The 25,649-nt window shown below is 42.9% G+C and overlaps 1 protein-coding gene across 2 annotated transcripts; it reads right to left on the bottom strand.

Moving 5' to 3' along the window:
• Positions 1 to 2,197: 2,197 nt before the first annotated feature.
• Positions 2,198 to 24,421, bottom strand: LOC121445747 (FAS-associated factor 2). 2 transcript variants are annotated; one of them, XM_041647894.1, is made up of 11 exons: positions 24,400 to 24,421; positions 24,077 to 24,145; positions 20,025 to 20,102; positions 15,264 to 15,340; positions 12,356 to 12,494; positions 10,750 to 10,835; positions 10,559 to 10,650; positions 8,484 to 8,661; positions 6,621 to 6,792; positions 5,690 to 5,833; positions 2,198 to 2,969 (listed from the first exon to the last, which is right to left on the bottom strand). In XM_041647894.1, exons 2-11 carry the CDS (start codon positions 24,122 to 24,124, stop codon positions 2,787 to 2,789), a joined length of 1,197 nt encoding a protein of 398 aa, XP_041503828.1. In that variant the 5' UTR covers positions 24,125 to 24,145; positions 24,400 to 24,421; the 3' UTR covers positions 2,198 to 2,786. The 2 variants fall into 2 exon arrangements, with proteins under 2 accessions (XP_041503828.1, XP_041503827.1); XM_041647893.1 differs by having other exon boundaries at positions 19,968 to 20,102; positions 24,400 to 24,420.
• Positions 24,422 to 25,649: the final 1,228 nt, after the last annotated feature.

Here is a 25,649-nt window from a genome sequence, read left to right on the forward strand (position 1 = left end):
GGTCTCCCTTGATACTTTTCCATATTGCCTTTCCCCCTTCCCTTCACATGGGAAAGTGTCTAGACAGAAAGACCCACAGCTGGTTACGTATTTTTTTTTTTTGTTATAAAACCTTTAATGTTAACCTACAATACAATGTAAACCTTTATGAAAAAAATTTGAAGTACACTAGATTTCTTCAGGAAACTACTGTTAACTACGCAGGTGCAGTACAGGACGGGGCACTGCATCTTTTGTGGACAGATTTTCTGTTGCTGTGTTCTCAAGTCAAACCCTCCCCTCGTCAAACAGAAAACCCACCTAGCTGTAAGGTGGAAGTTCCCTGTTCAGCACCAGGCGACACCCTCTGATTTTGTGTTCTGGGAGCTACTTCTCAGTTTCTGAAACTCCTTTGTTGGCCTTGGCACCATTAGCAACATTCATAATAGCTGATAAGTTGGAAATTCTATACTTTTTTTTATAGACAAGAGTTCTCCTGCCATCTCTTTCTCTACTATCTTTTGGTGGAAGCAAGGAGAAAAAAACAAAAACAACCCTATTTGCTGCAGACAACTCTTCAGAAGACCAGACTGGACCCACTGGGACTGCAGAATTTCAGCTCACTCAGGCATCGCTGCTTGGTCACCCCCATGGTCATTCAGCTGAGGCTACTTCCGTGGGGAGTAAGGGACAGAACTTGAAACAAGTGCTTCTATCATCCATAACTTGCCCAGAAGCAATTTAAACAAAAACAAAAGCTTGCCAGTCTCTTCAAGCTCACAGGTCTTAGAGAGTCAAAGATTCTACAGCCATGAGGGACAAAAGTCAAATTCATATTTCTTGTAGAAAGCGGGGAAATGGCACCCAGACAGAACTAGGAACAGCAAGAAAATGAACCGTCTTACAGATACCATAGAGCCACAGACCCGGGGTGGTGGTACTCACCCACTGTTTGAGAGCGGGAAGCAGGAAGGGCCCTTGCTTTAGTACTCTGGCACCTAGTTATCATTTTGTAGTTTTCAAAAGGCAAGAAGCATAGAATATATACATTACAGAATGAGATTAAGGGGGAAAATCAGAGCATCCTCAAGCAGGTGTGAGCAAGAGACTTCCACAGAACAGCTGCCTGTGTGCCAGGCAGACAGACAGCGACTACAAACTGAGAGGGAGGCTGCTCCAGGTGGAAAAGTCCCTCTGCATAGCTGTCACTGAGACAGACTTCATCTGAGGGCCATCCAGTCCCATCACTGCAGTTCTGGCATCAGGGGCGGTTTCTCACCTGCTATGGCAGACAGCAAACGGAGCTAATGTTTCCTAAGGTAGAATGTAGAGCACTGTGCTAAGGCCACAGGACATTCTGGCGTTTTCCAGGGACTCCGCAAGCCATCCTCACCACGCCTACTCTAACAGTGGAAGCCTAGGAGGGCCGTTGCTCTAGTTAGGAGGGGCTTCTGGAGGTGACAACACAAGCCATGCTTTCCCTTGACTGGAATGCCTTGTCTCGTGGTATATAACGACCACGGGGACTCTACGGGGGCTGCAGTGTGTCAGTCTGTTACCAGTGTAGCTAGCCCGCACTTAGGAATCCTTGTCAGTGTACACTGGCATGTGTTAATGCACAGCTTCACTATGTACCCACTACCACAGATGAGATGTTTAGAAGAAGGGGGAAAAAGCTCCTGTTGCTTCACCATGGCAAAGGAGGAAGGCTAGGAGCTGCCTCTGGTAAGCAGCCTCATCAGAAAGTGAATGTGCCCTTCTTCCCACGGCTCACACAGGCTGGGAAGTCACATTTCCCCTGTGGAGACAGGGTTTCACTTTGTAGCTCTGGCTGGACTGAAACTCAGAGATCCGCCTGCCTCTGCCTCCCAGAGCTGCAGTGTTTAAAACATCACTAACACACTTGCACTGAACAGGGCAGGTGGATGCGGGTGAATGGTGGCCCGAGGATTGGTCCCACTAGTCCTTTGGAAAGGCACCAAGCTTGTTGAGTTAGGAAAACTGGGAAAGAGCAGCACGTGCCAAGGGAACCAGACCCCTCACCACCACCTGGTACAGATGCCAAAGAAGAACTGCAGTTCTGTGTAAAGGTGAGTACACACACAGCCTCTGTGGGTCACAAACCCAGAATTCCTCTCATTGTTCGAAACAGGATACACAAGTGGCAGAACTGTACCAAATGACCTCTCTGGGAACATGAGAGGAGCAATGGCAGAAGTAAGCGCAAGGTAGCCCAGGGCACCTTTATTACACTACCTTGGGCTAAGGAACCCAGGGCATTGGCTCTTTACCAAATAAATTCAAGGAAAAAAAATACACCTAAGTCAGCCTCATTCCTTTGGTCATTATCATTACAAAACAAACAGAGACAGAGTTATTCGTAAACTGTGGGCAGTCTGTTCCATCCTCGCTTCCCCTCGTCCTCAGGAGATGCTGCTGTAGCTGGTTGGTGGAGGTTTCCATCTGTGTTTTCTATAAAAGCAAGAATGAATGAGAGACCGTAGGAATGTCTCCTTCCCCACTCGGGACAATGGATGGGTTGAGGGAGAAGTCTCTTCTCTGGAAGGTGTGTGGTGAGGCTGCGGGAAGGCGAGTCTGCCGAGCAGGTATGTTCACTGCTGACCTTGCACACGCACACAGGTTGTGACTTTTGCAGGCAGCATGGTTTCTGATCCTTCCTTAGGATGCAGCAGTTTTCTTAAAAAAAATATTGTATTATAATAATAATATTATGAATTTATCTCTTGTTCTCTTTGTTTTTCCATTTCTTTTAGGGATTGGGGTGGGAGGGAGGAGGCATAAAAGTGTCATTCGTCTGTCAGGTCCTGAACAAAGAGAACTTCTGTGTGGCCAAGTCCTGCCTCCTGCAGTGTGGGAGGGGTGGGCCATTCCTCTGAAGGGACACATGGCAGGACCCGTCTTGGGAAATTGGCTTCAATCTGAAACTTCTCAGGGCTTTCCTTCAAGGAGAATAAGAAGTCATGGATGACCTGCAGATGCCACACAGGAAACAAGGCAGTGAGAAGACACAGTGTCAAGTCACATGTCCCCAACCTTCCCCAGATGACCCAGCCCACAGCACTGTCAAGTCACAGGTCCCCCCACCTTCCCAGGATGACCCAGCACACAGCAGTCATATCACAATGGGATTCTACTGCAAGTAGGTTTAGTTCCCTGGAAAAATATGTGATAGCTCTTTTTAAGAATTCACCAGGCCAGGTGGTGGTGGCGCACACCTTTAATCCCAGCACTCCAGAAACAGAGGCGGGCGGATCTCTGTGAGTTTGTAGCTAGCCTGGTCTACAAGAGCTAGTTCCAGGACAGCAAGAGAAAACCTGTCTTGAAAAAACAAAAAGGGAGAGAGAGAGAGAGAGAGAGAGAGAAGAGAGAAAGAGAGAAAGGCAAAATTCATCCAGTAATTCTATATATAGATGGCTGTATCTATAAACACTGCATTGTTATTATTTTATTATCTAGATTTTTATTATTTAATTATATCCATATTATTATATTTTGTATTATATATTTATATCATGCTATTTATTTTACTTATATATTAATTACTATTATTTTATTCATTGTTTTATTATGTCATTATTTGGGCCCCACTCAAACTGGTTTTGTTTTTCTAGGTAAACTGGTCTATGGTAGAATTGTATTGCATATTTCAGTCTTGTCCCTTGAGTCTCCTTTAGCCTGGAAGCAACTCTGTTACCCTGTGGAGTTCAGAGTCAGGCATCTCTGCAGAACGTCAAGCAAATAAAGGGCATCACTCAGGGCACTCATTTGGGCGGGGCAATCTTCCCTTTGTTCTACTGTTTATGATATTCACTCTGATCATGTGACTCAGGAGGTGCCTACCTGGTACCCCTCTGTAGGCATTCTCTAGCTGGTAGTGCTTCACAAGGAAGTACTCTGAAAAAGCCAAGGCATGTAGTTTTTCAGTCTTTTAAATGTGTTTATACTAATACAGGTTCCTCACTTCATATTTTAGCAAAAAAAAACAGTGAGAATAGGCTGAGTAGCAGCTGGGTCTCCATGTTTGAAAGGGAGTCAAATGTTTTTGTTTTTTTAATTTATTTTTTTTTCTTTAATTTTTTTTTTTTTTTTTTTTTTTTTTTTTTTTTTACTGTGCATTGGTGTTTGACCTGCATGTCTGTGTGAGAGAAATCATATCCACTGGAACTTGTGTTATAGACAGTTGTGAGCTGCCTTGTGAGTGCTGCGAATTGAACCCAGGTCCTCTGGAAGAGCAGTCAGTGCTCTAACTGCTGAGCCATCTCTCCAGAACCCAGTCAACTGCTTTAAAAAAACAAAATCTATTTTTTTAAAAATATTTATTTATTTATTTATTTATTATGTATGTATACAATATTCTGTTTTGCGTGTATGCCTGCAGGCCAGAAGAGGGCACCAGACCTCATTACAGATGGTTGTGAGCCACCATGTGGTTGCTGGGAATTGAACTCAGGACCTTTGGAAGAGCAGGCAATGCTCTTAACCTCTGAGCCATCTCTCCAGCGCCCAACAAAATCTATTTTAAAATGATGTGTATCTATGGTTGTCAGGGGCAGGGGTGGGAATACTGGATGGGTATATGCACGAGAGCAAGGCCATGGAAGGCGAGCGCTTGAGTCACAGGTGGTTGTGAACCAAACTCAGGTCCTCTGGATGAGAAACAAGTGCTTATAATAACTGAGCAGCCTCAACTGCTTTGTGACCACCCATAGGATCTAGGGATGACTTTCTCCTGTGGTTAGCCTTTTTATTTCTTTATGATAGGGTCTCATTGTGTTGGGACTGGCCTAGAATTCACCACATAGACCATGTAGATCTCAAACTCGTAGAGATCAGCCTGCTTCTGGGAGGCACATTTATGTTACCTAATTAAAAATTCTAGGGCTGGAGAGACGACTTAGTAGTTAAAAGAACTGGCTGTTTCTGAGGTCTTGAGTTCAATTCCCAGCACCCACATGGTGGCTCACAACTATCTATGACTGTAGTCTCATGTAATTCTCATGGAATCTGATGTCCTCTTCTGATGTGTAAATGTACATGCAGATAAAACATACATTAATCCCAGCACTGGGAAGGCAGAGACAGGCTGATCTCTGAGTTCAAGGCCAGTCTAGTCTATAAAGTGAGTTCTAGGACAGCCAAGCCTACAGAGAAACCCTGTCTCGAAAAAACAAAACAAACACACATATACATAAAATACATTAATCTTATTTTGGAGATTAAGGGCTAGAGTTGTAGCTCAATGTTGGAATGCCTGCTAGCATATGGGAGACCCTTAACTCCATCCCCAGCACTGAAAAAACACCCCCCCACCCCAAACGCTCTCCTCTCAATATAAATAAACACATAAATTGAGCTATTTCTTCTCTTCCAAGCCACCACCTCATTTTCACTCTGTTCTAGTCCTTTGGGTCTTGTTTTCTGTACTAACCACTTGTGTGTCTAGTTCCAAACACAATGTATTTAAAGTTTAAAGTTAAAGGGGTGGGGAGGCACCGTATCTAAGAGCTCAGCAGGTAAAGGTCCTTTTTTCCAAGCCAGAAGATTCCAACCCAAGAACCTACAGAGAGGAAGGGGATTGGACTCCCATAATGTGTCCTTCGATCTTCACCTGCACACCATAGCACACATGCAACAAACACACATATACAGCCTAAAACTGCATATATCATCTGGCTTAGGTGATCCTTACTGTTAGAGACTGTGAAAAATGGAACCGTCTCTCTACTCTGGTATCATTGGGTAACTTGAAAATGATCTTGACACTTTCAGGGTCATCTGGGGATGGCTCAGGAGGCAGGCATTCCAACTTTCTTTCCTTTTCCTCCTGTAAGTTCTAGAGAAACACAAAACAAAGGTAAGGTTATGGCTTAAGTAGGGAAACAAGAAACCAGGAATACAATGGCTATGTAGGTTTACTGCGCATAAGAAGAAAATCTAATGAACAATAAATGTAGGGAACTCTCCCGGGGGCTGGCAAGAGAGCTCAGCAGATAAAGGTGTGTGGGCCCTGAAGGTAGGAGCCTAAAAAGAGAGACCAAGTTCCATCCTCAGAAACTGTGTTATGGGTGGAAGGAGAGAATGACTCTCCAAAGTTGTCTTTTGACCTTCACAGAAGCACTGTGGCACTGTGTGCCAGCACTCACACATCACATATACACACCTAGACAAAATCTCATTGATTGACTGACTGACTGAAGCAGGTTCTCATGTAGCCTTCCTTGTCTGGCTTCAAACTGACAAAGATCCATCTGCTTCTGATTTCCAAGTGATGGAATTGAAGGAGTGTACCCACTACACCTGTGGATAAAATCATAAAAACAACCACTCCCCCTCCCCACAAAACCAACTTGGCAAGAAATGTGGAACAACGTTACTGTGCTCCCTGTATTGCTGTGTCTATGCATTTCAGTATTTGGAGGGAAAAGGATCCTGGCTGTAAGCAAACGACAATACATACTAAAAACACTGTGAACGAAATGCCAGTCTGCTAACACTGATATTGAGAACAAGTATGGGAAACAATTACCCATAATGCCAACTCAACTCTGCCTTCACACACAATGCCATGGGTGACAAAGTCTGGGCATGCTGGGAATGATAAGAACAGAGACATGGCTCACCTGCCGCCTCCTCTCCTCTGCCAGCTTCTGCTGCTGCACCTCCTCCTCCTTTCGGCGTTTCCTCTCTCGTTCCTCTCTCTTTTTCCTTTCTTTCTCCTGGTCTGCCCTGAGAGAAGCCAGGTAGGCTTCATCTTGTTGTTGTCTCAGCACTTGGGTCTGGTTCCTTTCTTCCCTATGGACAGATCAAAAACACCAAACACAACCCTTATTTGACAACTGTTTTAGTAACATGTCTTCCTCCTCCCTCACTCCTGTCCCCCTAGGCAAGTATAGTTCTTGACTGTGTTCCTCCCACTCCCGTCTTGAAGGCTAGCTGCTAGCTTGAGATCCTCCTGCTTCAACTTTTCAAGTACTGAGATTAGAGACATGCCCACATGTTTTTATTTAATTAAAAAAAAAATAATTTTTCTCTGAGACAGTGTCCTGGTTGCTACTATTTATTTACCTGTCAATTTGACTCAAGCTGAGAAGGGGAAGACACAACTGAGAGAATGCCTGGCTTATAGGAACTCAGGAGGCAGAGGCAGGAAGATCTCTGTGAGTTTGAAGCCAGCCTGGTCTACAGAGCAAGTGCCAGGACTCCACAAAAAAACCCTGTCTCAAAAAAAAAAGAGAGAGAGAGAGAGAGAGAGAGAGAGAACACACAGGTGCCCTTGAAGGTGTTTGATCTCCTAGAGCTGCAGTCCAGTCATGAGCTGACTGGACTTAAGAGCTGGGAATTGAAATGGGGTCCTCTGTGAAACAAGTACATGTTCTTTTTTTTTTTTTTTTTTTTTTAAATATTTATTTATTATGTATACAATAGTCTGTGTGTATGTCTGCAGGTCAGAAGAGGGCACCAGACCTCATTACAGATGGTTGTGAGCCACCATGTGGTTGCTGGGAATTGAACTCAGGACCTTTGGAAGAGCAGGCAATGCTCTTAACCACTGAGCCATCTCTCCAGCCCCAAGTACATGTTCTTAACCGCTGAGCCATCTCTTAGCCCCTACCTTATTTCTTCTTCTTTTTTTTTTTGTTTGTTTTTCAAGACAGGGTTTCTCTTTGTAGCCTGGCTGTCTGGTAACTTGCTCTGTAGATCAGGCTGGCCTTGAACTCACAAAGACCTGCCTGCCTCTGCCCCTCGAGGGCTGGGATTATTTATGTCTTTATCATGCTCCTGGGATGAAGTCTGCACTAGATCCTGAAAGGTCACAAAACAATCTCTCTAGAGTTCAAACAAGTGAAGCTGAGTGCTTCCCCGGGTTTGCTGAACTGCGCGAGTAAATGAATCAACATGCAAGCTGTGGGAGCCTTGAGAGACGGCTCTTAAAATACACGCGAAAGAAGGCAGCAGTCGCAATTGGAGTCCAAAGTGAAAAGGGGACAGCCTTGGAGCTTGCACTCTCAACAAGAGGGTCAGAATTGAATTGATTAGGCAGCTGTAGGTAGCTGCTGCAGAAGTAAGTGCTAGTCTGGCGTGTGGGCGAAACCACTTACACATTGGGTACCAGAAGTGATCTGTTTTGAGGATGGCCAGATAAGCAGACCCTTTGTTTGTTTTCTATTATAAGGCAGACAGAGGTGTGGACAGGTGTCTACAAAATTAAAAGTACTCTAGAACTATGACTGTTTTCAATTTCCTTGACTTCCCCATTACAAATTTTCTATAATTACTGTACAAAATTCAAGCAATGGGGGAGAAGGTATAACCAGTCCACCTTTTCACATTAAATCCTTTCTATAATGTTCAGCCTTCTAAACTATTCATCAACGTGAAGCAAAAGCTTAAAGTATGTAAAACAAGGGAAAGAAGTTTGTGGAGCTCAGGTCAGTCCTTCAAACACAATATCTGTCTCCTTTTAGAAAGGAACTCCCTGATACCTTTCTAGGCGTTCTGACACCAGGTAAGTCTGGTTTGCATCCATTATGAATGTCAGCTGGTTGATGAGGTCATCAGGTTGAATGAGGCCTTCTAGCCGTCCCACCACAGTCATACGGCGATCTTTCAACATAATCATAGCCAGGAAAGGGTAGGTATTCTCTCGTAAAGCCTGTGAAACTGACAAAAAGACCCAAGGGTAAGACGTGGGGATGAAACAGATCAACCACAGACTTTGCATACTGACAGAATGCCTTCATCTTGGCTGGAGTAAAAGATGGGTGTCATTTCTTCTCTGCCTAATTTTTTTCCTACTGGTTTCTTCTTAAAATTTTTGTAACTGCTAAAAAACACTTAAAGATTTATTTCTATTTTATGTAAAGCAGTGTTTTGTCTCCATGGATTAAAGGTGTGCACCACCATCACCCAGCTATTGGTCAGGATTTCTACACACACATATGCTGTCTTTTTGTCCTCATCTAATTTCTTCCTTACCTCATTTTCCTAACCTTTTTTCTCCCCTTAACAAGGCTAGTTTTTCTACTCCAATAGAATAAGAAGGTTGGTCTTTAAAGAACCAAGGATGTACTATAATGCAGCTGCACCTCTGTCCTAATGTTAGAAAGAAGACATTTTATAACTTTCTACAACAAGTATCCTTTGTGCCATCTATCTACGAGTCCCACAGAGCTAGAGTAGAATGGTAAAACACAAGCTGCAGAACATGCCAAATGTTCACAGAACATTTAGGAGTAAAGATTTAGAATCAAGATGCAAGACCAGGTGGTGATGGCACAAAAGTCCAGCACTTGGGAAGCAGAGGCAGGTGGATCTCTGAGTTCAAAGTCAGCCTGGTTTACAGAGTGAATTTCAGAACTGTTACCCAGAGAAACCCTGTCTCAAAAAAACAAACAAACAAACAAAAAACAAACAAATAGAAGAAGGGGAAAAGTACTAAGATGCAGGAGAAGCAGCTGCAGCATATTTGAACACTAGTCACAATCCTAAGGAAAAAGGTTACAGCCGGGCGGTGGTGGCGCACGCCTTTAATCCCAGCACTCGAGAGGCAGAGGCAGGCGGATCTCTGGGAGTTCGAGGCCAGCCTGGTCTACAAGAGCTAGTTCCGGGACAGGCACCAAAGCTACAGAGAAACCCTGTCTCGAAAAACCAAAAAAAAAAAAAAAAAAAAGTTACAAAAGGACTGAGCTCTTTGTCTCTTCTGATGATTTCTATTTGGTTTCGTTTGTTTGTTTGTTTGTTTTTCGAGACAAGGTTTCTCTGTGTAACAATGCTGACTGTCTTGGAACTCACTCTGTAGACTAGGCTGGCCTCAAATTCACAGAGATCCCGTCTGTCTCTGCCTCTTGAGCGCTGGTATTAAAAGTGTACACCAAAAGCCAGGCAGTGGTGGCGCACATATTTAATCCCAGCACTCGAGAGGCAGAGGCAGGCAGATCTCTGTGAGTTCGAGGCCAACCTGGTCTATAAAAGCTAGTTCCAGGACAGGATCCAAACAAACAAACAAACAAACAAACAAAAAAGCGTGCACCACCACATCTGGCTGGCTTTCTTCTGACAGTTTTTAAGAAATATTTATCTTTATTAAGAATTACTGTCAGAAAGAGCTGAACTGCCTGCATCCATGGTCAGCATTCCAGCACTCAAACAAGACTCAAGAGTCTGCTGAAACCACAAAGAAGACAAATGTGCAGTAAAAGGACCGCTAGGATTAGAGGTGAGCTGCTGGGCAGGACTGATTTAAAATGAAAGTGTCTGGTGATGGTTAACTGTAAAGAATGGGCCTTAAAGTCTGTTAAATCCTGATCATGCTTCAGAATGTGCTAACTGTATGTTCTTGGAACTGTCTCATGTTAGTCTCTGAAACTGTTTCATAAAATCAAAGAAACAATACAATCTTCATCTCTTAGGACTACTGACAAAATTAAGATATAAATAAGAACTACAACCAGCATTGTATCTACCACAGAACAAACATCCAAGAAATGGCATGGCCCATTTTTCCAGACTTCCCCCAGGGTATTCTGATACTGTCAATGAGGCAAAAAACACCACTTACCCCTGTACCCCTCAGGTTTGTTTGTAGAACAAGCCCAAAAAAGCATCCTGCTGTTTATTAGTGAGACCACTTCAGGTGCACAGAGCGTGTTGCTATGGAACAGGATGAAAACAACATAAGAACATCTCACCAACTAGAAAGTGTCAGAAAAAAAGAAGGCAGAAAAGAAAGAAAATAACTCATCTACTTACCGGCAGAACTCATCGGAGTCCTGGTGATCATCTCCATGAAGATAAACCAAAAGAAACCGAAGTTCCCGCTTGGCATCGTTAAGTGCCTGCGACAGACATAAGATCACCACTCACTATTAAGATCCTGACTTTTATTTAGGTTAAACGTCCAAATGGATATAACTATGTACTAATCAACAATAGTGACCAGAAAGCTGGGGAGGGAAATGGGGGGAAAGAAAAGCAAGAGACTGAGTACTTCTCAGGCTTCTACCTTTACACCCACCCCTGGCATTTTCTCCCTATGAAAAGTCCAAGTCAACAAATTTTACTGAAAAAGGTTTTAGTGTTGTTAGATTTGCACTGCACCAGGCACAAGAGAGCAGAGAATGCAACACAGACAAGTCAGAGAAAGTCAGCTGTTTTAGGCTTAAAGATAAAAACAGGAGACTGTGACTATGTAAAAGATACTTTGCAGCTATAAAGTTCTTGTTAATAATAATAATAAAAAAAAGCTGCAAAAATCATTTGGATCCAACAGGAATGCAAGCAAGAATGAAGGACCAGGGCACCAAAGGCATTCGAGAGAGTGCAGGGTTTAGAAGATCTAAGACAAAGCCAGTGTCCACGAATCTTGTGCCATACATGGTATACGCTTGAGTCCTTCCGTTCCAATCTCCATTTTCTGAAGGGCTGATGGTAGTCTACCTCAAGATGATATAAAGAAGCACTTCTCCCCCTCATCCCTAAGCCCTAAGCCTGTACAACAGGTATGTAATGTTTACTGAGTAGGACAGCAGCAGCCACCAAGAATATAAACTGTGAGAAAAAGCAGAAGCAGGGGAAAAAAGCAGAAACAAAGTGAACCCCTTATCCTGGTAAGAATCAGAAATCCTAGACACTACTGAATAGTGTGAACTTTGAACTATGTCGACAGTGTTGATTATTTTTCTCTGACAAATTATATACACCTATCACCCAGTTTTCCTCCCTGAAAGGTTTCTGTGGCTTAGTTTGAATGAAATGAGCCACTTTAAGCCTATAGTCTAAATTCTATTCAATTCTATAAAGGATCGAAACAAATTCAGGTTTTTTCCTTCAAGCTGCATACTGTCTAATAACAGAGCAAAGACATGAACACAAACCACTATAAGGAGGAATGTAAAAGTGCTGCAAATTTCAAAGTAGAGGGATGGAAAACAAAGGGAAGGTCAGTACTTTAGAAAGCAAGGTAGGGCAAGACAGGGACAATGGAATGATTAGGAGAGGAAGGGCTGGTCTGAAGTGGGCAGGACCCATTAGTCATGGTGTTAGAAGGACACTCCAGGTGACAGGAACGACGTGCGAGGCACTGAGGCAGGGAAGTGTTCAGGGAAGGGTGTGGTTGGAACCCAGGGCGTGGGGAAACAAGTTATGCAAAAAGACATCAAAGAAGATTGGGATTAGATCAAGGAGGGCCTAGATAAAAGGTCTGGTCCTGTCCTTTTAAAAAAATTTCTCCTATAACCAATGAAGAGTTATGTAAGTCTTTTGATATCAGAGCGACATGATCAGAGCTACACTACACTTTCCTTTGAGAACAGAATCATAGTGTCAGGTTGGCATCTATTTGGTTTGTGGCACTGACCTGGCTGTACGTTCCCTGGTAGAAGACAGGGTGTGCCCTCCCATATTTCTCTTCAAAAGAGTGCATAAATGAAACAATGTCCCCAACAGGGTCAGTGACCCGGCTGCGAGGGTCAGGCCGTATAAAACGAAGAGCAAACCTGGGGAGGAAGGAATAAATATCACATGAATTGGCTTCCTGCAGTGCATATGGAGTGGGCCAGTTTGTACAGACGTTTATCACAGAGCCAGAGCCGTGGTAGCAAAGGGACGTGAATGGTCAGCGAGTGGGCCATCAGACCTGAGGGTAGACCTGGCTCACAGCCACAAAGCTGCCAAGTGTTCCACTAACTGCTCAAGAAGAATGCACACACTAGGACTATAACATTCCAACACTGGCCTAACCCACTGTGAGTGTTTTCTGCAGAAGGGCTGGGGAAGGAAGATCACAACCTTTGATACTGTCTAACATAGCAGCCACTAACTATTTATTTATGGCTATTATATATTTAAATACATTAAATTAAATATAGGTAAACTCAGTGCCTCAGTTACACCTCCGTGTTTCAAGTGCTCAACAGACATATGTGGTTAGTCATTTCCATACTCAACAACAGAGACAGATAATTTGTCTTAGTCAAAAAAAGTGCACGGGACAAACATTGCTCTAAAGTAGATGCCTCTTTCTGCATCTTCCTACTTGCAGCTTCCTCTCCTTTATGTTCTTCTGGGAGTCTGATTTTCTTAACTTACACTCTCAAGTTATCAACAGGGACTTCAAATCTAAACTCAGTCAGAACTTATTTGTTCTTCAAAGGAGCAGGTAAATTTGTTTCATGTGTCTGCACTAATGGCATCCATGGAAGGAGTCCTAAAACTGATACACATGTGGCTACTTTAGATTTAGGGATGCACAGCCTAATGGGCCTATACATCTATTCCTAAAAAGCCTAAGCTATCATACTGTACCTTACCCTTTCTTTATGCTTTGGGTTCCCACAGAAGGTAGTAGGGTGGGGGATGAAGTGGTACATTTCACATTAAGTTGCCTGAATGACACCATTGCATTAAAATTAGTAAAAACATGCCATGCATATTTTTCTAAGGAAAGCAAACAATATTCATTTACTTAAATTTTTAGCAAGAAAAAGATGACTACACTTTTTGCCTATTCTTAATAATTTAACAAATTCTCCATAATTTTTCCTAAGTCATCAAACCAAATTCATCAATATAAACATTCCAAGAAAATTAAAGACATAAAATGTAATTACTTCTATATATAAGGAAAAGTTACCAGTGCTTCAGAAGGCTGGTAGTTTGACTGTTTTTCTGGAAAGATTATTTTGGGTTATCTCTTTTTAAGTATCCAAATTCTAGGAAGGGTAAAGGCTTTAAGTCTACTGTTTCTCAGCCAGGCGGTGGTGGTGCACGCCTTTAATCCCAGCACTCGGGAGGCAGAGACAGGTGGATCTTTGTGAGTTCGAGGCCCGCCTGGTCTACAAGACCTAGTTCTAGGACAGGTCCCAAAGCTACAGAGAAGTCCTATCTCCAAAAAACAAAAGAAAGGAAGAAATATTGTCCCGAGAAAGTCTACTGTTTCTCAATACAATGTATTTCCACAGCTAATGTATTTAAGACATATGTGTCAACTCAGTTTTTATTGTGATTTTATCATTCCATATGCCCATTCCTGAATAAAACAGGGATGGGAAAACTACAAAGCAGGCAGTCATGAAGTTTGCATCAGTCGGGTGGTGGCACAAGTCTTTAATCCCAGCACTCAGGAGGCAGAGGCAGGTGGGTCTTTGAGTTCAAGGCCAGCTGGTCTATAGGAAGAGTTCCAGGATGGAGCTACACAGAAGGGCCAAAAAAAAAAAAAAAAAAAAAACCAAAAACACCTTTGCTATAGAAAGGATCTCATTAAATGAGAGACCAAGGGGAAACTATTATTCATTCCCTGAACATCTGCAGTGGCTAGGTCCTTATTTCCAGCCTCTGCTACTCAGAACAGAGCAAAGCCACTGAATTTGGAAAGAGGCACTTTGTATACATTGTATTTCTAGCTCCATTTGTGGGCCTACATGTCATGCTCATTCATTCATACTCTCCCCATCCCTTCCCAAACTCAAAATCCTCTTGCCTCATTTTCAACAGGAGTATAGGTACGTGCTACCACGCCCAGCCTCCAGTGAACATTTGGTCTCTCACAAAGTCTGGGCGTAGCTCTAGAACATGTTCTGTGCTAAGTTTGATCTGCCAGAAGTCAGGTCACACTCAACATTTCCTAGCTCTGAACACACTATAGCTTCCCATGCTAAGTCCTTTGTATGGTACACAGAGAAAACTTGCTAGTGAAGGTATGAAACAAACTGGGTGTATACACGAAAGGGTGCCAGTGTTAACAACCTAAGCATTGCCAAAAGGGCAGAGGGAAATGTACAAAACACTGCCTAGAAAGATGCCAACAACCTATGGCAAAGTGGGTAGTCTCAGAGTAAGAAAATCTTCTGGGGCTGTGAACAGTCAGGTGGAGGAGAGGTGGTTTAGGGTAAAAGTTCCTGAGTATGAAGTTAGGAGATAGATAATGGTGGTTAGAAAGGAAAGGGCATGGTGATTAACTCAGGAATGTAGCGGTGACAAACATGGTGGGGGGAGGAAAAAGACCAACAAACACAGGCAGATTGATTTGATTCTTACAAACAATAGCCAGGACTAATTTAAAGTGATTTATAATACCTTCCACTATGCAACAATTTAAAACATTTTTTTTACTATAGAAAAAGAGTGTAGGAAGAATATTTAATCTGATAACAAACTGGCTAGTCAAAAATGATTGAGCATCAAGCTTACTCTAGTCTAAGTGGGCCTTAGACTAGACTTCAAAGCCTAGACTATGGCTAATAGCATATAAACACAGAGGTACATACCTAAATATATCAAGTATCGTGTAATAGGTAAACCGGAATGGAAGCATTATCAAGTAATAACCCCATCCAAGCAGCCCCTGAAATTCCAAAAACAAAGTTAGAGACCCCATTCTCTTCATGTCCAATACTTCAGAAAATGGCTAGTTCATATTTCCATGCCCCTCTCCCCACTATGGTGACCCTCTCTCAATAACACAGCGTCCTCTTCCTGGCAATCTCATCCTTAAATGCTACTGCTTTTGGTACTATTTCACCTAAGACTTTTGTTTTTTCCACAGAATTTCTGTCTTTAATTTCCATAACATTCTCCAGCAACTACTTACTTATACTTAACTGTCAACTTCAAGTTTCTCCCCACACAACACAATTCATTCTTTCCATCTTATATTTAAACATCGATATATGGCACACAGAAATATCAAGAGATAATTACTCTGGACATTTGTATACAACAATAAGTCTATTACCACAAGGGCAAATCCCTATAGCTACTAATCTTTGTAATAACACTAGTTAATCTTATCTTATTGCTGTTATCACAGGCAGGGCTTACTGTCAGACTGTGTTAACATGTCCTGTGTAATCATCGGAGTGAGATATAAACTGAACAGGGATCAGGGTCTCAATCACGAGGTGGGGCCAGTTCATGCTGAGAAAACATGGGGTATATAGAGAACTACTCCTTGAGTTATGTATTGTTCTAGGAAATCTGGAAGGGTTTTTGTTGTTGTTGTTTTGGGTTTTTTGTTTGTTTGTTTTGGGACAGGGTGTCTCTATGTAGTCCTGGCTATCCCAGAACTCACTATGTAGCCCAGGCTGGCCTGCTTCAGGCAGTTGAATGCTAGTATTTCAAGCGGGTATCTTTACCTAGGAGGTCTGAGGGCTCATCTAATTTAGTCTTCCCTTTATCTATGGCTTTGTTTTCTGTAGTTTCAGTTACCCTTAGACAACCGGGGTCTGAAAATATTAAAGGAAAATTCAAAAACTAAATACTTTGTAAGTTTTAAACTGCAAATTGAGCAGTGTGGTAACAGTGTGCCACGCTGTCCAGTCCCCTCAGGAAGTCTCTTCATCGTGACCTACACATGATACCTGCCTATCAGTCTCTTAGGAGCCACTCTGGTTAGATGTGTCAGGGTGTACTTGTGTTCAAGTAATCTTTATTTTACTTAAAAAGTGGCCTCTGAGCCGGGCGGTGGTGGCGCACGCCTTTAATCCCAGCACTTGGGGGGCAGAGGCAGGCGGATCTCTGTGAGTTTGAGACAAGCCTGGTCTACAAGAGCTAGTTCTTTTTTTTTTTTTTTTTTTAGTTTTTCGAGACAGGGTTTCTCTGTAGCTTTGGAGCCTGTCCTGGCACTAGCTCTTGTAGACCAGGCTGGCCTCGAACTCACAGAGATCCGCCTGCCTCTGCCTCTCGAGTGCTGGGATTAAAGGCGTGCGCCACCACCGCCCGGCTACAAGAGCTAGTTCTAAAACAGGCTCGAAAACCACAGAGAAACCCTGTCTCGAAAAACCAAAAAAAAAAAAAAATTGGCCTCTGCTAGGCATGGTGGTGCACACTTTAAAGGCCTGCACTGGAGAGGCAGAGGCAGGTGGATCTTTGGTGTACACAGCAAGGGCAGGTAGGGCTATATAGCGAGATCCTGCCTCAAAATGACAAAGTGGCCCCAAAGTGATGATGCTGGAACTGATACAGAAAAGGGAGCCATGAAGTGATCGGCTTCAGTGAAAAGGTAAGTGAGACTGAAGCCACGGAATCATATGAGGCAGTTGCTAAGATCTACAATAACAACCAATCTTTAATTCATAAAACTGTGAAAGAAGGGCTGGAGAGATGGCTCAGAGGTTAAGAGCACTGGCTGCCCTTCCAGAGGTCCTGAGTTCAATTCCCAGCAACCACATGGTGGCTCACAGCCATCAGTACTGAGATCTGGCACCCTCCTCCGGCGTGCGGGCATACATGGAGGCAGAATGTTGTATACATAATAAATAAATCTAAAAAAAACAAAATAAAATAAAATAAATAAAACCGTGAAAGAAGAGAAGTCTTTGGTGGCTCTGCTGCTTGCTGCACCTTGAACAGCAAAAGTGACAGCAAATGCTTGACGAAGATGGAAAAAGCATGAAATAATCAAGCTCAGAAGTACTGGGAGTTTGGGGGATCTACTGAAGACATTGCAAGGGTATCCTCTATGGAAAAGTATAAATTAAACTTCACATTTATCTGGAAACATAGTTGTACTACATTGCTCAGGCTGGCCTCAAAGCTTGTGATCCTCCTGCCTCAGTAATCTTTTTTTGTGTGCCAGGGACTTGTGGAGGCTGGAAGAGGGCACTGGATACCCTGGGACTGGAGCTACAGACAGTTGTGAGTTACCACATGGGTGAAGGAATCCAAGCCAAGTCCTCTGGAAGAGCAGCCAACTGCTCTTGACTGCTGAGCCATCTCAGTAGTGCAGTATTTTTTCCCTCTGAGACAATGACTCATAAATAGAGCTAGGCAGTCCTTGAACTAGAGATCCTCCTACCTCAGCCTCCCAAGGGCTAGGATTACAGGCATGCAGTACCATCTAAAGTAATTTTGAAACGTTAAGTACTCCATACACACACATACAAAAGTATAATAATGGAGTAATAGTAATTGCTCTAAAATTGAAGTGTTTAAAAAGGTTTATTATTTTTGTTTTGTTCTTTTGTTTTTTTTTTAATTCTAAATGCACGTTCAAGGGGGTGAGTGTCATCACTGAAGGATAAGAAGGATAAGCTCAAGAAAGTTCTCTGGAGTTCATGATCAGTTATGTATCTAATTCCCTTAACAGACCATGAGAAATTGAACTGTAAATAGGAAAGCTAAGATGAAAAGATTCAAAGTTTGATGATAACCTGGACTACATAGTGAGATCCCGCCTCAAGACAAGACAAAACAAAAAAACACCAAAAAGGGAGGGAGGGAGGGAGGGAGGGAGGGAGGGAAGGAGGGAGGGAGGAAGGATCGATCAACAGGCAGAGGAACCTGCTGCCAAGCCTGACGACCTGAGTTGGATCTTTGTGACCCACAGTGGAAGGAGACAACTGACTTTGCAAGTTGTCCTCTGACCTTCACGTACACAAAATAAATAAAATGCAATAAAACAATGTTTATAAAAAAAAAAAAGGAAAGGGAGGGGAGGCACAGGCAGTGAAGGAAAGGAAGGCAGGGAAAGAATGAAAGAGGGAGGGAATGAATGGAAAGGGGCCTGCTATGGGATGTCTTGCCCTATGCTGTGAATGTGTGTTGCTATCATTGGTTGATAAATAAAACTGCTTTGGCCTATGTCAAAGCAGGACAGAGCCAGGCAGAAAATCCAAGCAGAGATACAGGAGATGCCAGTCAGCCGCCAAGGAAGAAAGACATATAGAAAATGAGGTAATGCCACATTCACGTGGCAATACTTGGATTAATAGAAATGAGTTAATTTAAATGTAAGAGCTAGCTAGTAATAAACCTGAGCCATTGGCCAAATATTTATAATTATTATTAAGCCTCTGGGTGATTATTTGGAGATGGCTGTTGGATGGGGCAGGACAGAGAAAAACCTCTAGTACAGATTAGGAAAGGAGGAACTGAATAGTAAATGAGTTCTTTCTTAACCTCTATACATCTTAGTGGCAGTCAACTGGAGCATTTTGAAACGCCCAAGAAACCTAAGTGAACTACCTCTTTGCTACCAGTCCTTCAGGATCATTTTCAAAACAATGACATAGAATTACCAAGGATTCTAAGCAGTTCCTTAAAAGTAGCTGAAGTCAAGTAAACTCAAGTCACAAGTTATCAGATTTTAATTTAATGGTGGGAAGTTTGCCAGCTATGGTAGGTTGTTGATGCAACAATTCCAGAACGCAAAGGAAGGCCAAGGCAGGAAGAATGTCCAAGGTTTGTGGCAGCCTGTCCTACACAGTGAGTTCCAATTCAGCCTGGGCTACAGTGAGCTGCCAATCAGTCTGGGTTATTTAGTGAGCTCCTGTCCACATGAGGCTATATAATTGATGATTTCTAGTCCAGCCTGGGCTATACTGAGTCAACAGTCTGAGCCACAGAGTAAAATCATGTCTCCAAACAAAACACACACACACACACACACACACACACACACACACACACACACACACAGAGAGAGAAAGAAAGAGACGGAGAGAGGAAGGGAGGGAAGGAGGGAGGGAGGGAGGGAGACAGACAGAGAGAGAGGGAGAGAGGGAGGGAGGGAGACAGAGAGAGAGGGAGAGAGGGAGAAAGCGGGACTGAAGAGATGACTCAGTAGTCAAGAGCACTTACTGCTCTTACAAAGGACCCAGGTTTGGTTCCCAACACCCACATGGTGGCTCACAACAGCCCATCTCCAGTTCCCAGGAATGCAGAGCCTCTTCAGGCTTCCATGGGCTCCTGTAGGCATGTGGGCACAGACACAGGCTCAGAAGCAGCTCTATTCAGGCTGCAGCAAACATTTCAAAAGGAAGCTACTCAAAACAAGTAAAGAACAGAAAAATAGTTCCTATAAAAAAAATCTAGAGAAACTGATGAACCCAGTAAGTCTGCCAAGGGCCCATAGCTAACAAGTTTAGACTGTCAACATTTCTTTTGCTCTATCACACAAAGATAACAAAACCAAATGGGTGAAATCATTTTTAAAAAAAAAAGAGGGGGGATATTCTAGCTATAAAACTTGCCCTTGGTTGTGGTCTCGAGACAACATAGCTGTAGATCCTGTGATCAGCTGTATTAACCTGTAGGGGTCGGGATGGAGGTGGATTGAAAACACTCGGTACACCCTCTTGCTCATTCAGTCTGTCCTGGACTGCAGCCTGAGACGGAAAACAGAAAAGAATACAGAATGTCAGTAATGCTCAAATCCGCCCAAGAGGAAACTACTGCTTGGTGACTCAAAAAAAGGGTGAACATTACATGAAGGTCACTTGATGAATACATGCCAAGGGACCTTTATCCTGCTATGCTACGGGACAATAAAAATTCTCACATGGTGTTACAGGCAACTTGTCTTGAAGCCACATTTACATAGCAAGCACATTATTACTATTAATATGTGTTATTCAGAAGGGCTGAACTATAATGTGTTTTACCTACTATCCCAGGAAAAGCAGTACACAGAATACAGTGTGGACAGCACCTCCAGAGCTGTGCAGTGGGCAGTACTGATTGTTAGTATCTGATAGTATTGGCAAAGAGTATATAGTCTGCAGCTCCACAGCCCAGAAAGAGACTAACTTATACGCTTTACATGTTTTCTCTCACCATGACCACATTCCCTCCTCTTTGGTCTCCATCCAGGAAAGGGCGGGTCTTCCATGAATATCAATAAACACAAGCTTTAGATTCTTTATGTGCAAAATTGAAGGAAATTTAATGCTTAGAATTTTTATTAAGAAAAGGATGCTTAAAAAAAAGTATAAAAGTCTCCAAAGTGGGAGGAATTTGAAAGGAGGGTCAGCTTAATCTGAAAATCTGAATATTTAGGGCTTGGGATGGAGCCCAGCTGACTGAGTGTTTGCTTACATGTATGAGGCAGAAACCATTGCTTTAATTCCAGAACTCAGGAGGTGAAGAAGGGGGATCAAAAGTTTGTGGTCATCTTGGGCTATGTAAGGAGAATGAGTCTAGCTGTGGCTAGAGATTCTGTCTCAAAAACAGAACAAAACAAAATCACCAAGGGAAAAAAAATCTGAATATTTAGGCTTTTTTTAAAAACAAAACAAACTTTCATTCTCTAAATTCTGTCTCTGAAAACAGTTTTCTGTCCCAGTTTTGTGACAAATTGGCCACACACAGAGATATCTGGTTCACCTCTCAATGCTCTACTCAGACTGATGGGAGTACCCCTTTGTTACTATCAGTGGGCTGGCTCCACCTAACAGTCTTAGGGGAAAATGTGACAATGCCGGAGACCAGCTGTGTGACTTAGGGTTGGTACTTTGGATAACTGGGTGTTTGTCAACTTGGAGGCTGCATTTGACCATATGGGCAGCCAATCAAATCAATTATGTCTAGATTAAAAAAAAAAACCCAAACCAAACCAAACAAACAAAAAAACCAAAAACCAAAACCAAAGCCAAAAATAAACCCCCAAAGTCGGGTGGCTATGGCACATGCCTTTAATCCCAGCACTCTGGAGACAGAGGCAGGCGGATCTCTGTGAGTTTGAGGCCAGTCTGGTCTACAAGAACTAGCTAGTTTGGAACCGGACAGGTTCCAAAGCTAGAGATGCCCTGTCTCAAAAAACAAAAACAAACCAAAACAAAAAACCGACAAATCAAAAAACAAAACAAAAAACTCAACAAAACCACAAGAAAAAAACCCTAAAAAAACAAAACCCAATCTGGACACTTCGTTAAGGCATGTATGTGCCTCACACAATCGCCCATATGTACAAGGAAGGTGTGCATTCTGATTTCACAGAAGATGGATACACACATTTCTTATGTGGGAAACCTTTGAGACCCTATTCCGAGTCTCTTAGCTAGTATCTTATCAGAAACTATTATGAGGAGTATGGAACCTTTCCAGTGTGTCTCTAGTGAACATTAAGCCTGAAGGTCACTGTAAAATGCCTTTGAACTCACAGCTAGTGTTGAAGAAAGAGTGGTCTTTGGGAGGGCTGTGCTGTCTTCTAAACTTGAGACCTGGATTTAACCTTTTGTTTGATTAATTTCAGGCAGTCAAATCACACTCAGTGGGAAAAAATAACCTTTCCAGTTTGGCAAAGTTGGCTCAGTGGGTTTCTTAATTAGCTTTTTATCAACTTGATTCAGGCTAGGGTCATCTGTGAAGAGGGAACCTCTATTGAGAAAACACCTCCATGAGACAAGTCTGAGGTGCATTTTCTTGATTAATGATTGATGTGAGTGGGCCCAACTCACTCACCCCTGGGTAGGTGGTTCTGGATAATATAGGAAAGCAGGCAGAGCAAGTAATGAGGAGCAAGCCAGTGAGCAGCACTCCTTCACAGCCTCTACCTCAGTTCGGCCTTGAGTTCTCGGTCAACTTCCCTCAGTGACAGACTGTGATGTGGCACTGTAGAGCGAAGTGATTTTTTTCTTCCAAATTGCTTTGCTGATGTGATGGTATTTTTATCACAGCAACAGAAACTCTAACTAAGCCAGTAAGTAAAAGAGCTTGCTGCCAAGCTTCACTTTTCTGGGTTTGATCACCAGGACTCATGTGGGAGAAGGTAAAACAGAGAAAAAGAAGAAAGTCTGGAAGGACACACACTAAAGCACTGTGCTTTTTCTAGAAAGCGTAAGAATTTTGTATTTAAACTTTTATAGACATATTTTATTTCTGTAATTGGAAAAAGACAGAGAGTACCATTAGGAAGTAAATCTTTCCAGCCACATTTAAGCTATACAAAGTAATCTCACCAAATAAGCAGGAATAAAAAAAAGGGGGTGTAAATCTTTAGCTCACAAAATATTCACTCTTTGGAGAGCACATACCTGTCAACAGTGGTTACCCCTAGGAAAGAAGGAAATAGGGAACAAGATAGGACATGCAAGCAACTTACAAACCGTTTTATTCACATCTGAGGAGCAGAAATTTGAAGCTGTATTACAGAACACTTCAGGGTTAGGAGTTGGATGGGAGGTCCAGGACTGCCCTATTTTCTTCCTCCTTCCCTCCCTCCGAGACAAACAGGGCTTGAACTGATCTTCCTGCCTTAGCCTCCCCAGCGCTGGTATCTAGGTGTCGCCATGCCTAGTTTATCCCTCCCCCAAGTATATTTATTTTTCTTCAAGATTTATTTATTTAGTTTACAGTATTCTGTCTGCATGTATGCCTACAGGCCAGAAGAGGGCACCAGATTTTCTTACAGATGGTTGTGAGCCACCATGTGGTTGCTGGGAATTAAACTCAGAACCTCTGGAAGAACAATCAGTGCTCTTAACCTCTGAGCCATCTCTCCAGCCCTTAAAGTATCTTTATTGTTAAGATGTCAGCAGAAAATTATTAAAAAGACCCAGATACCTAAATGACTAATATGAAAAGGATAAACAAAATTATGCCAAAGAAAAAAATAAAACTTTTGTGTGTGTGTGTGTGTGTACATGCTCGTGTGCATGCTGAAGTCAGCGACGACCTCCATGTCATCCTGCAGTGCTTTCCATTCTGTTTGAGAGGATCTCTTTTAGCCAGTATATATAAGCTGCTAATATGCTAGAAGTAGTAAGCAGATATCTATTTCTTACTAATCTACTTCTTTATTTTGAGGCAGGGTTTCTCTGTGTAGTCCTGGCCATCCTGGAATTTGCTTGGTGGACCAGGCTGGTCTCAAACTCAGATCCACTGACCTCTGCCTCCCAATTGCTGGGATCAAAGGTGTGAGCCACCACAGCCTAGCATCAAGAATATAAAGGTGGGGGTGGGGTGGCGCATGCCTTTAACACCCCCCCACACACACATACACTCAGGAAGCAAAGGCAGGAGGATACCTGTGAGTTCAAGGCCAGCCTGGTCTACAGAGTGAGTTCTAGGACAGGCTCTAAAGCTACAGAAAAACCCTGTCTTGAAGAAAAACAAAACAAAACAAACAACCCTGTCTTCAAAAAAGAAGTATAATGAATCTCATAGGCATGGTGGAGAGAGCACTTGCTGCCAGGATGACATAAGGAGAGGCAATAGATGAATGGAATTATTTTCATAGTTTCTATGTGTGTATTTTAAATACAAAGAAGCTATACTTCTAATATCAAACACCAGCAGACCCTCCTATGGGGAGAAGGGCGCTGTAGCAGCGGGACTGTTTTGAGGGAGTGGGTGCCCATACCTCCATATTCCAGTTATGCTGCTCCAAAGCAAGGCGACACTGCTCCATGGACTCTATGCCAGTCAGATCCTGAAGGGAAGGTGAAGCACAGGTTACTATGGGGCTGAGTAGAGTGCTTGTCTAGTTTAGCATGAAGAAACCAGGTATGGCAGCACACGCATGTACAAGCACCTGGAAGGTGCAGGAAGGGTCACTGTTGGCCACAAGGGATGCTGCTGAGATAGACCATTTAGTAACATGTTTGCCCCGCACATACAAGGACGTGAGCCTATGCACCCGTGGACCACGGAGTACCAGAAAGTGCCTCTGTACAGGGAGCATACCTGGCTTTCTAGGTTCCTTTCTCACTACTTCCCTTCAGGGATCCAATACGCAGCAGTTCATATGCACATCAAAAGCCTGAAAGTCCCACAGTGGTAAGCCCTTCAACACGCTACATACAGAAGCCACATCCCCCTTCTTCGTAGACCTTTCTTTCAGTCAACAGATGCTTTACTTCAGAGGACCATAAAGATGAGGTAAGGTAGAATTCCTAATTAATGCAAGCACAGAGACAGTGATTTATCTCAACCAGAATGATAAGTCAAAACAAAGTTTCTTGCCTTGACTGTGTACTCTGTACCCAAGAACAAAATGTTTAATTCTAGAATTTAGTTTCCTTTATGTACAATGTTTAATCTGGATTTAATCTGGATTAGATATCCTTTCCAGACTTTTGTGTGTTTGAGTGTTCTGCCTGCATTTTGTGCAATACATGTGCAACTGTGCCCTTGGAGGATGGAAACAGTGGAGCCATCATGTGGTGCTGGGAATCTAACTTGGCTCCTCTGGGAAAGCAGGCAGTGTTTCTAACCCGTCACCTCTCCAGTCCCCTTTCCAAATGTAACAAACGAAACTCCAAAACTTTGTTCATCCCTTTTACCTTTATTTTTTAAGACAAGTCTCAATGACCTTGAAGTGCACAGGTTGCGAGGCTCCCCCAGCACTGCAGTTACAGGGGTTACATTAAAAGCCACCCTCTGGCTTTTACTATGGAGTTTGGGATCTGAACTCAGATTCTCATGCTTGTGCAGCAGGCATTAAGCCACCTGAGCCATCTCATCACAACCATCTGAAATACCGTATAATAGCTTCACTGGCCTAGGAAGTTATGTCTGAGGACCGCCTGGGCTATCTAACAAGTCTCCTCTCCCCCACCCCCCAAATCTTAAAATTTCCCCCTCAGACAGAAACAATGGCTAAATGGTTAAGAAGCATTTACTGCTCTTGCAGAGAACCTCAGTTCAGCTCCCAGCACCCATAAAGGTGGCAATCACCTGTAACTCCAGCCAGCTTCAGGGAGAGTCAATGCCTCTGCCCTCCATGGATACTTACACTCACATGCATCTATCTACACATTATCAAAAACAAAAATAATCTTTAAAAAGTATATATACAAGCCGGGCACAGTAGTGCACACCTTTAATCTCTGCCTCTGGAGGCAGAGGCAAGTAAATTTCTGTGAGTTCAAGGCCAGCCTGGTCTACAAAGTGAAACATGTTTCTAATAATAATATTATATTTGTGTGCACACA

This window comes from Microtus oregoni, unplaced genomic scaffold (assembly GCF_018167655.1).
Source record: "Microtus oregoni isolate MIOR12 unplaced genomic scaffold, Mior012 000503F_ref0000324, whole genome shotgun sequence".
NCBI classification, from domain to species: domain Eukaryota; kingdom Metazoa; phylum Chordata; class Mammalia; order Rodentia; family Cricetidae; genus Microtus; species Microtus oregoni.